Source organism: Crinia signifera, chromosome 6, assembly GCF_055691185.1.
Source record: "Crinia signifera chromosome 6, ASM5569118v1, whole genome shotgun sequence".
In the NCBI taxonomy this organism is placed as follows: domain Eukaryota; kingdom Metazoa; phylum Chordata; class Amphibia; order Anura; family Myobatrachidae; genus Crinia; species Crinia signifera.
This window is the reverse complement of record NC_139222.1, coordinates 148520724-148537199: the sequence shown is the minus strand read 5'-3', so window position 1 is coordinate 148537199 and position 16476 is coordinate 148520724. Positions and strand designations below refer to the sequence as shown.

At 39.4% G+C, this 16476-nt stretch overlaps 1 protein-coding gene across 1 annotated transcript in view; it reads right to left on the bottom strand.

The window, feature by feature from the left end:
* Positions 1 to 2886: 2886 nt before the first annotated feature.
* LOC146008373 (G protein-activated inward rectifier potassium channel 1-like) overlaps positions 2887 to 16476 on the bottom strand; it is a 45494-nt gene continuing 31904 nt past the window's right edge. The window contains exons 2-3 of the mRNA XM_083147580.1: positions 9950 to 10166; positions 2887 to 6754 (exon numbers count right to left, since the gene is read on the bottom strand). Of these exons, the coding sequence (XP_083003706.1) occupies positions 6153 to 6754; positions 9950 to 10166 (819 nt within the window). The 3' untranslated portion in view covers positions 2887 to 6152. The remainder of the gene's footprint in view (positions 6755 to 9949; positions 10167 to 16476) is intronic.

The following is a 16476-nucleotide window of genomic DNA, read 5'->3' as shown; positions in this document are numbered from 1 at the left end:
CTTCGAATAAACTCTTGAAAGCCTTGAAACCTGGTCAAAGTTCTAAATCAAATATTTTTATTTTGGAGTTTAATACATTCATGCAAATCCTTTAATGTTATAAAGATAGAGAGGATTGACATTACATATAACTAAACAAGTATGTTTTTCATTTTTGTCAGCTGTTTCTAATTAGCAGCAGTGCTATAATGAACATCTATATCAACAGATTGGTGAAATACATGGTGTAATATGCTTACAACTGTTCTTTTATACTCATAAAGCTCATTCAATTGACGCTGATACTGTAGCTGGCATTACCTGGAATTTTCGTGGCTGCAATTGTGAAAACACGTGGACATGGAAGCTGAACATGGCTCTATTAACTGAATTGCCTGAAACAAACAGTGTGCAGATAAAATTCACAGCAAATATGACTAATTGAATTTCATGAGGATACAAAATGGTGTTTTCATGGGACAGTTATGGCTAAATTGCTTATGGTACAAACTGATTTTAAGGTGTGTTTTACAAAAAAGGACAAAGATCACAGACTAGTTAAATGACCAGACTGATGTGGATTGCAGATACAGTAAATCAATATTGAAGGCCTTGTCTCTTATCTATGTAAACATTATACATATATGTTATTCCTTATAATCATAATGTAGCCAACGGTAACCCCTTACTGTAATCTATGTACAGTACTATTTTCTATAATCTTAATTGAGGCAACCGTGCCCTTAACTGTCTATTAGTACTCGTATAATTTCTTAAGTAAACTTTGTCCTTTAAAAATGCTTACTTCAGGATATTATTACAGAGAGCAGGGTGTATATCCTGCAGCATGTGCTCACATGAAATAGATAACTTGATTTAACCAACCTGATTTCAGACACTGGCCAGTATTCAATGATCCCGATTCACCGTTGTTTTTCGGCATATTGGGCTGTTTTCACTCCTTGCGGTGAATCTTTTTCACTGAAAATATGATTCACCCTATTCAATGTTCACTCTTCGTTGAAAGCGAACAGTGAATTCCAGCCAGTTCTCCATTTCATGCTCGCTGCAATTTGCTGGTGTATTTCAATGGGGTTTTCAATGGGATTTGCCGAGTGTATTCAATGCTAGGATGGAGAATTGCTTTCTCCCTGATTTTCCCTGTGATTCACCGTTTTGCAATCAACATCTTTTTAAGGTGAACTGGAAAGTGATCTTTTAAAATAAAGGTTTTTTTTTTTTTTTTTTGGTGTCACAAAATCAGAAATGTTATTCAGTGAAGGGGCATGCTATTTTTATTCATGTGCAGGCAGCACATGAATATATATTTAATTGTTTTTTTTACACATTCGCCGGCAGGGGGCGGGGAGCCACTCACTACATATTCACTTCACACTGGTCCCGCTCATTACATATGCATGAGCGAGACCAGTGCAGCCGCTCCCACCTCCACAGTGCCCCTGCCAGCTCTCCCCCCACACATTCTGGGGCAGGCAGGGAGACTTCCATCTCCCTGCCTGAATTCGCAGTCAGGGGCAGCAAGCCGCTACAGCATTGAATCGGGAGACAAGGAGGGCTGGCAACGAATGCTCCAGCCCTCCTGAACAGGATTCACTGCACATGCCGAAAAAGGGCATTAATTACTATCATTGTAGGCTTAGCCATGCTTAATCTGTAGCCTGAGTGCCCATTATCACATGCTGTACCACTTATTAGTGTGTGTCTGTGCATCCCCACTCCTCCTCTGCATGGCTTCCTCCCATTACTAAAAAAGTGCACCTTTATAAAAAAAAAACACGTTTCCCTTACTAAAAAAATTGTCAGAAGTTGATTTCTGGCATGTTCTAAAAAATAAATTGCACCCAATTACATGGCACGTTTTTTTTAAGCTGGCTAAAAAATCGCACCCTATTACATCTTAGGGGTGTTACATATGGGGTGTGCCTATAGTTTATAAATAAGCTATTCAGGGAAGCTTTTGATAATGAAGTTAGCATGTAATTGCTGTGGGGATTATTATACATCTTCCTTCCTCTTTTATTTTTATCTTTGCAGCTTGGGCCTGCATTATATACATGTTGTGCAAGTTGTGTTAGAATGGCCTCATGCCACACGGTATACCAGGGCCTCTGGCTATACAAATGCATACTTCAATACCCCCCCATCCCTCTATATTTCTGTACACTACAATTTTACACAGTCGGGAGCAGATGCTGAACAATCAGCATGTGATGTACTTTCTGTTTGCATTGTGATGTTTGGCTCAGTGACCTTAATAGTGCACATGCTGAGCTAAGGCAAACACACTTAATATATGCTTTTTCTTTGGCTCAATATATAATTTTACATATAATTCACAAATAATTGCACAGCAACAACATAGTTATTTATTTAGAACCTAAAATAAATAAAGTGTACAAGTAGTGTAGCTGTAAATCAATAACCCATATTTTAAAGCACAGCGGTAAGCTAAATGAGTTGGGAGGAGTGCTGTTCTGCTCTGGCTGTATCTGGGAGGGTGGTGTTCTTGTCTGTGGCTATGTATACACAAAATATTGGTATTGGTACCTGCTAATCTCGAGCTGTATCCCATTGACTGGCAACAGGAATGCAGTGGCATGAGAGAGAGATAATGGGGTATATCCAGTGAGCCTCTATTGGCGATCTATACGGTGAGCATTGCCGATAGCTCGCTGTCAGTGTATTCAATGGCCTCCTCTTCACTCGCTGTTTCCACCTTGCCTGTTCCCTGCAGTAAGGTGGAAATGGCGAGTGCGGCCATCAAAATGGCGGGGCTCACCACAAGATGCAGCGGGCTCGCTGCATTTGTGGTGAACCTCGCCGCTTAAGGGAATCCTCACTGTCTGCAAGGATTTTTGAAAAACATTGAATACAGCGAGGGGGGAGGGGGGCGTGGTTTGTTAGTGAGGATGGCTTTTCTTTGCCAAAAAAGCCACCCTCGCCGTACAAACCCCCCTCGCCACTGCTTACTGACGGCATTGAATATTCCCCAATCATAGAATAAAAGGTTTACAGAACTAATGTCTTGCACTAATTGATTGCATGACAGGTTTTTTTTCCCATCAGCAATTCCTATGTACAGATGGAGCAGCTCCCATTAGAGCTGCTCCTGGCGATAGAATCACCATTCACCAGCCGCTGCGAGCCAATGGAAGGGGGTGCGGGCGCATGAGACGCTTGCAAGTCCCGTTCCATCGGAGCCCTCTGCCGCACTCAACATGTCCCCTGCAGCCCGTCAGCTCCCCCGATCTCCCTGAAGCGGAGATGGGCAGGGAAACCACTCCCCACCACCATGCTGACGGGACGAACGTGCGTGTTAGACGCTCGCATGTCCCCATCAGATGGAACGCCTCTCCGAGAACATTCACCAACTCAGGGAATCTGGCGATTCCTCAGAATGGCTGGGAGGCGCTCTATTTGTAGAACTGTAATTAATGTCTTGGCTCGTACCAGAATAGTTTGTTTAGCACTACAGTATATTGTTGTATTTGAATTTTGTATCACAATTGATTTTGTCTTGTTTAAAGACAATAAAGCTCTTTGATTTGATTTGAGATGTTAACAGTCCAGTCTGGGCAGAGGCGTAACTAGATGTTTGTAAGCCTCATAGCAAACGTTTATAAGGACCACAGTTACCACCCAATGGGGAAAAATATATATAGCAAATGTTGCTTTTACAGAGAAGATGGACCTCTCTCAGCTCTGGGCCCTATAGCCAGGGCCTGATTAAAATGCAAATACACATGTAGACCCCCTTGTAATGCTGCTAAACACATGTGTATGGGGACTCAGCATTCATACTGCCCATGTGCATGTAACAACATTTTTACAACCGGTATGTATGATCTAATGCTTGTGGCGTGTGGAGGAAGCTTAAAAAGTACATAAATTAATCGTTCCATCAGTAAGTTACATTGACACAGCATTCTGGCAGTCACCTAACAAGCATGGAATCATTTAGGCCTTACTCTTATTCCTCAGCTGTCACCTGCAAAGCACCCCCCAGTTCTGGTGCCTTAGCACCCCCCAGTCCTGGTGCACCACAACAGAAGAACATACAAGGGAGACCCAAGAAGCCTGGTCAGAGAACAATATCAAGACCTGGTAACATGAAAGGGGCATTAATTCAAGTAATATTTGCAATAATTAGAGTCAAACCTTCAGTACTGGGCCGGATCTCTTTAAAGGGGACATGTATCCAGCCTTGGAGAGAGATAAAGTGGAGTACCGTAGTTGCCCAAAGCAACTAGTCTTCTTCTAGCTGTTGTTTCAGAGACGATAAATGACATGTAGAAGCTGATTGGTTTTTGGCAACTGCTCCTCTTTATATCTCTTTAAAATGCTTGATATCTGTCCCCTTAAGTAGGCTTTAGTCCAACTATGTCAACAAGCAAGATATTAAACGGCTGAGGTGGTATGCACCATCAGACAGAAATAACAATTTGCAAGGTTGAACTAAAAAGAAAAAATACTGTACAATAACATCAGTTAACCTCAACTAACTCACTATTCTACATTACTGAACTATAGATTTGCCTATGGCCACAAACAAATTATATTAAATGAGCAATATTACCCAAGTGTCAATTGGGTACAAAACTACTGCATTAAGGGGGCAATAATATTAATAAAATAATATTGTCCCCATAAGAGATTTATTAATTATCTTTACTTAATTATTCAATGTATTACCTAATTATTGCTCTCATTATGACAGTATTGAGCTTCCTCACATGTTGATCATCAATAAAGCTCCAATGACTTGCTTTTTGTGGTATCTCACCTGTGATAACCACATGACTACTTTTGTTGGTTTGCAAATCTACTCTGTATTTTTTTGTGGTTTCATTTTTATATATGTTAATAAATCAGGACAGCGATGTGTTACTGCTCTTTTAAAAAAGCAATTTTACACTAACATGGCAACCTGCTTCACAGGAATGACAGAGATTGATGGACATTTTCAGATACAAATGTGAATTGCCCATATTTGCTCAGAGGAGCATATGTTCTGCTTGGATGCATTCTCAGTGCAAACAAATACAACATACTTCCACAAAGAAAATGGACTGTAAAGCCCCATACACACTAGGGTATCCTGGCTGCCGCCAATATAGATAACAATATCAGCCGCAGCCTTGGGTGGGCCATATACACATTGAACGATATTGGTAAACTATATTAATAAGTGATGTGACCAGGACCTGCTGAACATGTGGGTCATTTGGCTATAGCCAAATTGACCTGCATGTTCAGCAGATGGGAGGGTTTCTTAACGATGCGCAGAAGTGTGCATCAATAACGATATTAAGAGTACACACTAGACAACATTTTAAAAAATATCACTCAGAACCCCGTTCTGAGCAATATGTTTTACAATATCCCCTAGAGTTTATGGGGCTTAAGTCCAATAGGGGCTTGGCCATAATACAGTAGTACTCAAGGCCTCAGTACTGATATTGAATATTGAATAAAGGGGTAATATAATAGAGAATATATCATTACAGTAGCTGTGTTTCCTAGTACTGAACATTCAATGGTTCCCGCTCTCCATTACATGTGGTAAACTCAATTACATTCTGTTCCAAAGAAAAGACGACCACTGTACCAAATTCTCCACTTCTGTGCTTGTGAATTTAGTGAGTACTGCTGCCAATCATGCTCCTCATGATACATTTATTTATTTTTATACAATTAATGGGACATATTTTGACATGTATGCCCACTTTAAGCATTGTTCCCTCATGGGTGGTTCTAATGAAGTAGAAGGTTGAATTATAATATGACAAGACTTTTGCACAGTGGATCTCTTAGGTTTGACTGGCTCTCTATAAACTAGAACTGCACTCAGTTTTGCAGAGTTGTCACCAATGACCAAAAAGCATGCATTCACCTTCAAGTGCATTGATCTACTACAGGTGTGTAAGCCATCTCCAACTCCAGTGATAAGATCCTTTCTTTTATTGTCTTCAGCTTAACTATGACCTGGATTTTTAAAGCATTAATGAAAAGGCAAGAGTTTTCAAATGCATGTTTTAATGTTGAAAACAATGTTTTATGACAAAAATGTAGAACAGTGAATGTCTCTTATCATCACAAAGTTTAAGGCCATTTATTATTCCACTTAGGAACCAGCATGTTCCTCTTACATTTTAGCTGATGCAGCCAGAATTCATTTTTCTCAGCTTTGCAGGAAGATTACTATCTAGCATTGTCCCCAAAGTTAGCATGCCCTGTGTTTTCTTCTGCAGCTGAAGGTCGCCAGTAGACTGTGTCATACACTCAGGTTTGACCTTGAAATATTTCAGCGGCGTACTCTCCTCACTGTCTGCACATGTAGAAACTGTGATCCTTTGGATTTTCAATGGGAGATCTCCAGTACTACAAGCTCTCTCTACACTAGCGCCACACATTCTTAGTAGTTTTCTCTGGGCATTTTCATTGCCACGATTGAGTTTTTGAAGCTTAGTAGGAAGTATACTGCTGCCTACTTCAAACACATTGAGGTAGTCTAAGGAGCAAACTCTGTCCCTGTGATATTTATCACTGCAGAGAGAGTTTAGAGGGGATTTTGGGGTTGATTTCTCCTCTTGTTCCTTTACACTATAGTATGGGGTAGGGACTTCAAATGTAGCATGGAACTGGGAGTAGTCCACTCGAAAGAAGCCTTCTTCTAGGGACATAACCGGAAGAAATCTGTGCCCCCAAAGTACTTCATCTTCTGTGTAAGATGTTCTTGCCTGGCATGTCATTCCTGTTAAATAAGCAATATATTATTAGATGCTTCAAGATTCCAAAATATAGAAAATATTTAGTAGCTGAGAAAGGACCACATGTATATGGCTTGTACAGAGAATAAATGGATTGCCATTGTGAAAATAAGTTGAGTTTGTCTTTTATCAGTTTGCAGTTATAATGAAATGCATATTCGGGGCTAAATTATAGGTGGGAGCCCCTACTGTGCAGTAAATGCCCTGAGCTGGCCCACTCTAAATATTTCCTGGCCAGCAGACCATCATGGTTGTGTTTTGACCTTTGACATGGGGTATGGAAACTAGGGATTTAAAAGTTATTATGCCACTGTACAAAGAACTGGTTAGACTACATCTTGAATATGGAGTACAGTTCTGGGCCCTGCACTATAAAAAGGACATCATAGAACTGGAAAGAATCAAAAGAAGAGCAACAAAACTAATAAAGGGAATGGAGAAATTAAGCTACGAGGACAGCTTGAACAAATTGGCATTGTTTACGCTAGAGAAGAGACGTTGGTACTTGTGTAGATTAATGGCGCCATGCGTCTGAGTCCCCTTGCGGGGCTCGCTTCTCTCGCCCATGCTGCAGGCTCGGTGGCTCGCTACGCTCGCCATGCTATCTAAAATCAACTCCATGCCAACGTGGATAGTGGGGGTATGAACTATACACGTTGGCATGGAGTTAAGTTACTTTATTTTAGATAGTTTGGCGAGTGTACCCAACCCGGAAGTAGCACGGCGCCATGCTGGCGCCGTGAAACTACACAAGAACTGAGACGTTTAAGGGGGGACATGCTTAACATGTACAAATATATCAGGGGACAATATAAGGAACTGTCCAGCGCACTTTTTTACACAAGGAAGGACTCTAGGACACGTGGGCATGAGTTTAGATTAGAAGAGAAAATATTTAGTTTCTTTAGAAGGAAAAAAATTTCACGGTCAGGGCAACTTAACTATGGAACTCTCTTCCTGGTGAGGTGGTGTTGGCAGACACAATAAATACTTTTAAAATAAGGTTGGACAAACATCTATTGAGTAAAAACATCCAGGGGTACAATTCAAAAGTAAAATATCAGTATTCACTACTGTTATGTGTTATTGTCTTATGTGTCTTATGTCTTACATATGTGTTATTGTGTTTTTTTTTTTTTTACAAATTCCATTGGCAATATTGTTAAGTCGTGTGATCATGAGGTGAGTCCTATTCCTATACAGAATTATTTTGGGGTAACCCGATTGCAGACAACAACTCAATGCACCTGGCTGCATACTACATGTAAATGGTATAACAAGCATTCCAAGTTCTGTCAAGGTATAGAGACTTTTACATAGTGTGTGTTACTAGCAGCTCTTTCATACATTATGTAGCTCTGCATCTTCAGGGTGAGTGGCCATTCTACCTTCATATCTTGTGAAAATGCTATGACATGCTTCATCTTAATACATCCTTGATGAGCCCTTTATTTAATGTGACATACAGACTAAAGGTTATTAATAATCCACTAGCATTCTTTCTAATGTGTTTTGTACATTGCACTGTGCATAAAAATGCTATTTTACCACGTCTAGTGTCTGAAATGTATGTGCTCAAATGTTCTTTCCATCAATAACTCGTCAATTTACAAGTAAGACTAGCAAATCACAATCCGTTGCTACATTAATAAGATAAAATAGGCTTCCATTACGTCCTATTAGATAAAGCGCAGATCTATAATGGCTATGCATTAGGTAACAAAGTCACCTAGAATAAAAAACCTTTTCTCTGTTTCTGTTCTAGGTTCATCTGACCTTTTAAAAGAATATAATATAAAAGTAGCTCCTCTCTCTCTCTATGTAGGACATTCACCCAAAAGTACGAAGGCCTGTATGGAATATTATGGTCCTCATTATAAGACATTGAAAGCGGCAAGATATTAAACAAAAATATGTTATTTTGACTATTGTAACTAGAAATGAAATGCTAATTGTTGGCTGGACATGGACTCGCATATCTTTTGATGTTTCTGAGAAAATGACACAAATCGGTAATGCTTGGAAATGTGACGGTGATTATCTAAAAGTTTTATAATGACAAAAATGTATTCAAATGGAAAAAAAATCAAAGCTAAGCCACCATAAAGGAATTGCTTTTAAATGGATGCTAATCCTGTAGATAGAATGTTAACCCATTTGAGTGTCAACGTTGGTGTGTGAGATGTGCAAAATTTCTGCAAAAAATGCCGACCTTAGTGGAGGAATTTGACTAAATATGGTGACACAATGTACATACTTTTAATCTCTTTTTATTCAATCCGGGACTCCAACTGTCGGAACGTCCAGACAGTCAGAATCCCAGGTCGTTTTCCCTCGACTCGACAGAAACTTGACAGACGAAATTTCGAAATTTAATGTTCTAGCTGTCGAGTTTTGGAAAGTGGGCATGTTGGGGAAAACGGCCGTGGATTGTCGAAAAAAGGGCTGTGAATTCAGCAATCCGCAGTAATTTCTGACAAAACAGATCTGATTTTTTTTATGTCAGATCTGTTTAATTGTAATCTGCTTTGAATAGGCGGTGGATGCTAATTCCCCCAGCGGAAATAGCATCCGAGATTGAATGCTCCCCTTTTATGTGTATGTGGTGTGTGTGTGTGTGTGTGTGCACATGTATGTTTTTATGAATTAATATATCCTATATATATATATATATATATATATATATATATAATCATCCTGATTAACACAAAACCAGCTAAGATTGTTTATTGTTATATATCATGCAATGTTTCAGTTCTGTTTGATGAAATTTCTTAAGAGCGCACACTCTATGAACATCAGCAATTCATGGACAAGCACCAAACTCTATCGATAGGGGTTCACCTATCAAAAACATACAACAAATATATCAAAAGACCAAGCCCAAAAGTGCTCTACATGTACTTTCATAGCTGCTACGTTGACTCTATTAAGAACTGAATAGAATATGAGTATCAAACACATTATTGTTTGATGTAGTTTTTACTTTTATAAAACGATTCTGATCCATTTACCTCAATATATAAGAGTATGCAATTAATGTATTTTACTTCTAATAACTGCTATGTCCAGTTGTGGAACATTATTTGCCCAATACAATCATTTTGTGTAGACTTGTCTTAAACATGTTTGAGCACGTTAATGGAAATACAGTATATTGATGTTCTTCTATTTCTCACCTGTAGTTTCAACAATCCCTTCCAGAATGACAACGATTTCAAACTGCTCGCTCCTCAGTGACTTCTGTGACAGATCAAAGAATGGGCTCCTGCCGTTGATCTCATGGCAGATAGTTAACGGAGAAACTAAGAACAGCTGGTCTGCTCCAGTGCCAAATCCAACATCCAGCTCACGTTGGTCTAGCGGTAGGAATTCACCTTCTGGAGTCTGTCTGGACTAAGAAACAATAGAAATGTTATATAGAAAATCCTTTATATAGAAAAACTTCTATTCTTAAAACTATTCTTACAAAGACCTCATACACATTTACAGAATGGTATTTATATACTGTAATTAGCAGTTCCATGTTACTGTAGGTGGTATAAATTACCTGCATGTTTCATAAAGATGAAACGTACATCATTTATATTAATAAACTTACATAAACTTACATATTAATGTTTACCTTAACATGCAATATTATGCAATGCAATGTTTCAAAGTTACTGTTTCATTGTACAATACAGGTGTTCTAGCTGAAGCTGCTATCAGAATTCGTGGGGCCCCTGCAACCAAAGAAAGAAATGGGGACATACAGTATCATATCTCTCATTCCTAATACCCCTTTCACACTGCTCCTATAACCTAGGTTATTGACGGGTTGAACCGGGTTGAGGTGCAGTTTGAAAGTAATAAGCAATTCAACCCAGGTTATAAAAAGGGTTTAACCCTGGTAGCCCTGTGTACAATGGATGACCTGGGTTCAGTGTGAAAGAATCGGACCCATGACGAAACTGGGTCGGACCCAGAATCAAAATCCCAGGTATTAACCGGTTTAGTAATTTGAAAGCAGTATGTTTGCAATGCAGAGCTCATTCTGATGATTGTCAACACTGTTAGTTATTATGTAAAACACTGCATTCTGGTAAATTGTATAGAAAACTGAGTTCATTCTGTAGGTAGCCTGAAAGACTTCACTGGGTCCTCATTACCAACTATGACTGGACCGTGCGGCCAATGCCATCTAAAGATGACACAAGTGGTAACTGTACATCACAAACCTGATGTTTGCTAAATATTGAATGGGCGTTATATCTCTTTGGCAAGTGCTAAAGGAGTTATGGCTTGTTTTAAACAAATAGCACTATGTTAGGAGATGGAAGTTGCTGTTGCAGTCAATATAATATGTAGTCAATATAATATGTAAGCATCGTTGTACTGGATTACATTTTTATATCCTAAAAGGGTAACACTGCTTCCCACCTCTAGGGGGGATTCAAGTGTTGTGCATGTCTGCTGCCATTAGATAGCGTACTGACGGAGCAATTTAAATGTTACTCTGTTTGGTCGCACATACCCTTCTGCGCTGACAGTACTGTTATGTTGCTCTATTATGTTGACATGCTGGTAACTAGTTAATGTAAAAAATGTTAAATTGATAATATTTTTATCCAACAATACATTTATGAAAAAAAAAAATATTGGAACACATTTGGAAGCTGACAATTCCTATTAAAAATGGAGTAGGTTTAAGTGAGGCACGTTGAAGCTTAATTTCTATCGTTTCCAACTGTCTCCCATATCAAGTAATAGAATTGTTAATGATTTTTCCACAAAAATCTATTTAATTGACAATGTCCCTGATATTAACAAATTTGAACAGAAAGAACTCTATTATTCTGATTGCTGAATGTGCTCCCTGCGATTTTCTATGGGTTTTAGAATTAAATATAATGGCATGGTTTTATACCTGACATGGAAATTATAGGTTACTATATAAGTAGTGCAAAAGGGGTTTAATAGAACATCCCACATTATGTTCTGGCCAACAGAGATATGTTACACATTTAGCAAACTGCCTGTTCTGTAGAAGTTAAGTAGAGAGCAAATGGATAATGAATGTTTGCTTAGTACGAGCAAGAAAAAGTAACAATGAGCTATATATATATATATATATATATATATATATATATATATATATATATATATAACAAAATACAGCATGGTTATTCAAGTCTCAACCGGGAAGCAAGATGGCTACTGAAATTACAGTGATCAAAAACAATTGGGGGCCTCTGGTAGTCATTTAAATTGTCATATCCTGATATTTTATTACAGCACTGACTACTTTACTTTTGTGGTGAGAGATAAAGTATCAGGCAATCAGCTCCCAACTGCCACAATACAGGCCTTGTTTGAAAATGACAGTTATGAGCTGATTGGCTGGTACTTTATTTGTATCCACTTTACAGTATCTTTCATCCAGTGTCGATGCATATGCCCATGCATATTTCAAAGTGGACTTTTCTATAACGCTTGGCATATAGCTGCTTAATATGACAAATACCGCCAGATTACAGGAAATTAAGGTTTTTCTTTAGAACAGGTAGTGACCTAACATAGAATAAAAGGATCACTGTTCAACATACTTGCCTGCTTATGAAAACTAGTTTCAGGGAGAGAATAGTTGGTAATAGAATTTTGCAAAGTGCACCATTGAGGGGGCATGTCATGTTCCACCCACAGGGCGTGCCTAGTTCCATATATGGAGAAATTGTGAAAAGAGGAAGCAGTCAGCAAGAGGTACTATACTTGGTAAAGTGCTGTAATTGGCGCTGATGATTCAATGTAACTGTATTTATCTCTCATTACTTTTTTCCTCCAAATGTAACAGTGTAATGTGGGCTAGGTGACATGAGGGAGATTGCTAGACTAATGAGGGAGAGAGTGAGATTTCTGCTATTTCAGGGAGTCTCCTGCAGAATGCAGGAGGGTAGGCAACTATGGTGTTCAAGTGTGAAAAACCTTATTATAAAGTTTACATAGTGCATCAAAAAAGGGCTCCCACACTATCCTACAGTGTCCTGCAATGCTTTCTTAATGGCTTTGCTTTGGGAGCAACGGTTAGCACTCAGCTAAATGACACGATCAGAGCAGAGCCTGTGAGAAAGTGCAAATTAACCTGCACATCACAGACCTCTCGCCCCGTTGTGCTGTACACCTACTCCCCACACTTCTAGGTGCACCATGCTGCACATTCACTGTGGAGGGACTTTTGGAATTCACCATATAATTAAAAAACTCCATATCACTGCCTTGTTTTTCATCTATTTACAAACATAAGCTTAATACCCCTTTCACATCGCACTTTTAAAACGGTAAATTGCCGTTTTTTTCCCTTTTTAAAACGTTTAAGCCTGCACTGTGAATGCACCACAGCCGATTTACCGTTTAAAGTTAACTGGCATTTCGAACCGTGTAAAAAGCAGAGTCCTACACGGTTCCTTGCCGTTTTTTGTGCAATGTGAATGTGTACAATGCTATGCATTCACAGTGCAGGCTTAAACGTTTTAAAAAAGGGAAAAAAAAACGGCAATTTACCGTTTTAAAAGTGCGATGTGAAAGGGGTATAAACCGGTATTTAAAACGGTAATCTGCGGCAATGTTAAGGCTCTGACCCGTTTTAATTACCGTTTTAAATACCGGTTTTTAAAACGTGTCGGCGATGTGAAAGTGATATTAGATTCACTGAAGTGTTGCTATTTCGTTATTGTTTGCAGTCACAAAATGATTAAGAGATCACTTACTGGGTGTATACACCACTTCTCTGACCATCATCATGCAGATAGAACCAGCAATGATTAGGCATTGCAATATCTCAAAGCCATTAGTCAGCGTGTGTTATGTTTGTGGGGTCTCATACTGACATGAGTCCCTCTGGTTCAAATGTTAACAGTGTATATCATCAGTGCACTGGTACACACTGGACAACATTGTTTATGATTTTGCCTATTCCAACAGGTTGGGACAACAATATCAAATGTGGTCCCATGTGTGCGCAATATGTCGCTGATGATGTCTTCTCCCGTTCATCTTCTGTACATGCAGGATGACGGAGGATATTGCTATCGCGAGCCATGGCCCCTGCTTCCTCCCTTCAAGCCTGTTGGTTTTCGCAGCCAGCATTGTGTACACAACTTGTCCAGTGTGTACCCAGCTTAAGAGAAGAGGAGAACATGAAATGCTGCCACAACCTGCTTTATATTGTGCAGGGCTGTTTAGGTGATAAGAGTTGAAAGCTTGAGTTAATAGGTTGCATACATACTGGGACAGTTGCAGGTCAAGAGTATTTCCACATGTTATAATAAAGCCTCAACTTATCTTAGAACGCACAAACTGCAATGCACACCATTCAGTGAACCCACCTACTCCAAGGCAGACCTCTATAAGAGATTCATAGTTGGCCCTGGAGCCTAATTATTAGCAATACTTGTATTTCACCACATACTGTATAAGCACTTAATTTCGCGAGCTGTAATTTTCGCGATAATGCCGATATCACTGATTTCGCGGGCTGAAAATTTCGCGAATAACTACTGTGCCTAATGTAAATAACTCTGTTGCATACAGTAAGGCATTTTACTGTAAGAAACTTCCTTTTGTACAAAAAATATTCCCCCCTTCTCCCCATAGCTCTAAAAACAACCCGCGGTGCTTACATTACTACTGTACTGTATCAACTTTGACCTTGGCTCAATGCGTGCATTCCACCCCAAACAAGTGAGAGAGAACGTGCCAACAGTGCCTTAAAAATGTGGAAATACCTGTACAAGATGACGGATAAGGGAGAGAAAATTCCTATAGGAGCTCCACCACCGGTAGGACTACCGGATGCAAGAAACGCTAAGTCCTTAGTTGAATCAAAAGAAATAATATCCTCTAATACGGAGGTTTCTACTGCTTTGAAAGAAAAACGTGGAGCAAAACGTGGGCAGTATGCAGTTTATGACGAAGTGCTGAGGTCCAAAATGGCCGATATGCTACTATGAACGGAAATTCTGCAGCAGTGAAACACTTCACCTCTGAACTGGGAAGGCCGGTGAGTGAATCAACCGTTCGCAGCATAAAGAAACAGTACATTCAAGCATCGGAACAAGGTAAAGCCGATGTAACAACTTTACCACACGGTAATCGTGGTCGCCCCTTAAAACTTGGTGATCTTGACGCAAGTGTTCAGACATATATACGTAAATTGCGGATTGCTGGTGGAATAGTGAACCGCACTATTGTTATAGCAGCTGCAAAAGGAATTGTGAAATCACATGATCCCTCTCTTATAAACTCTTTTGATTTGAGCCCGAGTTGGGCCAGATGCCTGCTGATAAGAATGAACTTTGTCCGTAGAAAGGGAACCAAAGCTGCGCGAAAACTGCCCCCAGACTTCCCAGCTATTCGCGACGAATTTGTTAATCGTGTTCGTACAGTGATTGACAAAAATGTTGTTCCCCCTGAGATGTTCCTTAACTTCGATCAGACAAATGCAAAGTTCGTGCCTACATCTGAATACACATTGGAAGAACGTGGTTCAAAACAAGTGTCCATAATCGGCAAGGAAGATAAAAGAGATGACTGTTTTGTTAGCATGTTCCCTTTCTGGAAACCTACTTCCACCACAATTGTTGTATGCTGGAAAAACAACAAATTGTCATCCAAAGTTTACATTTCCCGTGGACTGGGATGTGTGGCACACCGATTCACACTGGAGCAATACTGACACAATGATTCGATACATCGAGAATATTCTTGTACCTAGGGGCCTTATTTTGGTTCATTCTTTCTGACAAAATCCTTCTTAGATAGACAAAACCATGTGCACTGCAGGGGGGGCAGATGTAACATGTGCAGAGAGAATTAGATTTGGGTAAGTAATTTTGTTTCTGTGAAGGGAAATACTGGCTGCTTTATTTTTACACTGCAATATAGATCTCACTTTGAAGTAAAACCCCACCCAAATCTAATTCTCTCTGCACAAGTAACACCTGCCCCACCTGCAGTGCACATGGTTTTGCCCATCTAAGAAGGATTTTGTCAGAAAGAATGAACCAAAATAAGGCCCCTTATTACGACAAGCAGAGAGAGCTTCTCGGGCTAGTTCCAGAACAACCTGGTGTAGCATTGTTCGACGTTTTTAAGGCACATCAAGATCCTCTTTTTCTGGCTGAACTAGAGAAGAGGAATATTATTCCACTTTTTGTGCCCGCTTCCTGCACAGGAGTGCTCCAGCCTTTGGACTTAACTGTAAACGGCGAGTTCAAGCGTTTGCTCAAGAATGAGTTTATTGAGTGGTATTCTAATGAGCTTAAATTTCTAGAGGAAAAAGAATGTGTGGACCTGCGAATATCACGACTAAAACCGATTCATGCTTCTTGGCTTGTGCGCACATTTAACGGTGTTGAAGCCAAACATGAGTTAATTTTGAATGGCTTCAAAAAAGCTGGTATAAATGTTGTCAGTGAATGAGCAGCATTCTACAATACTGTACAGTATTACTGTACAGTAGTATTACAGTAGTTCTATTGTTTTTCTTCAAGTAATACTGTAGTTGTATAGTACAGTATTCAAGAAATAGTTGTAAGTACTGTATTTAAGAAATGCTTGTTCTTATTTCTTACAGTATTTTCTTACAGTATTTAAGTACAGTAACTCTAACCATTAAAATTTGGTTACTGTAAGTGAAAAGTGTCGGATTTTTTATTACCGCATTTAT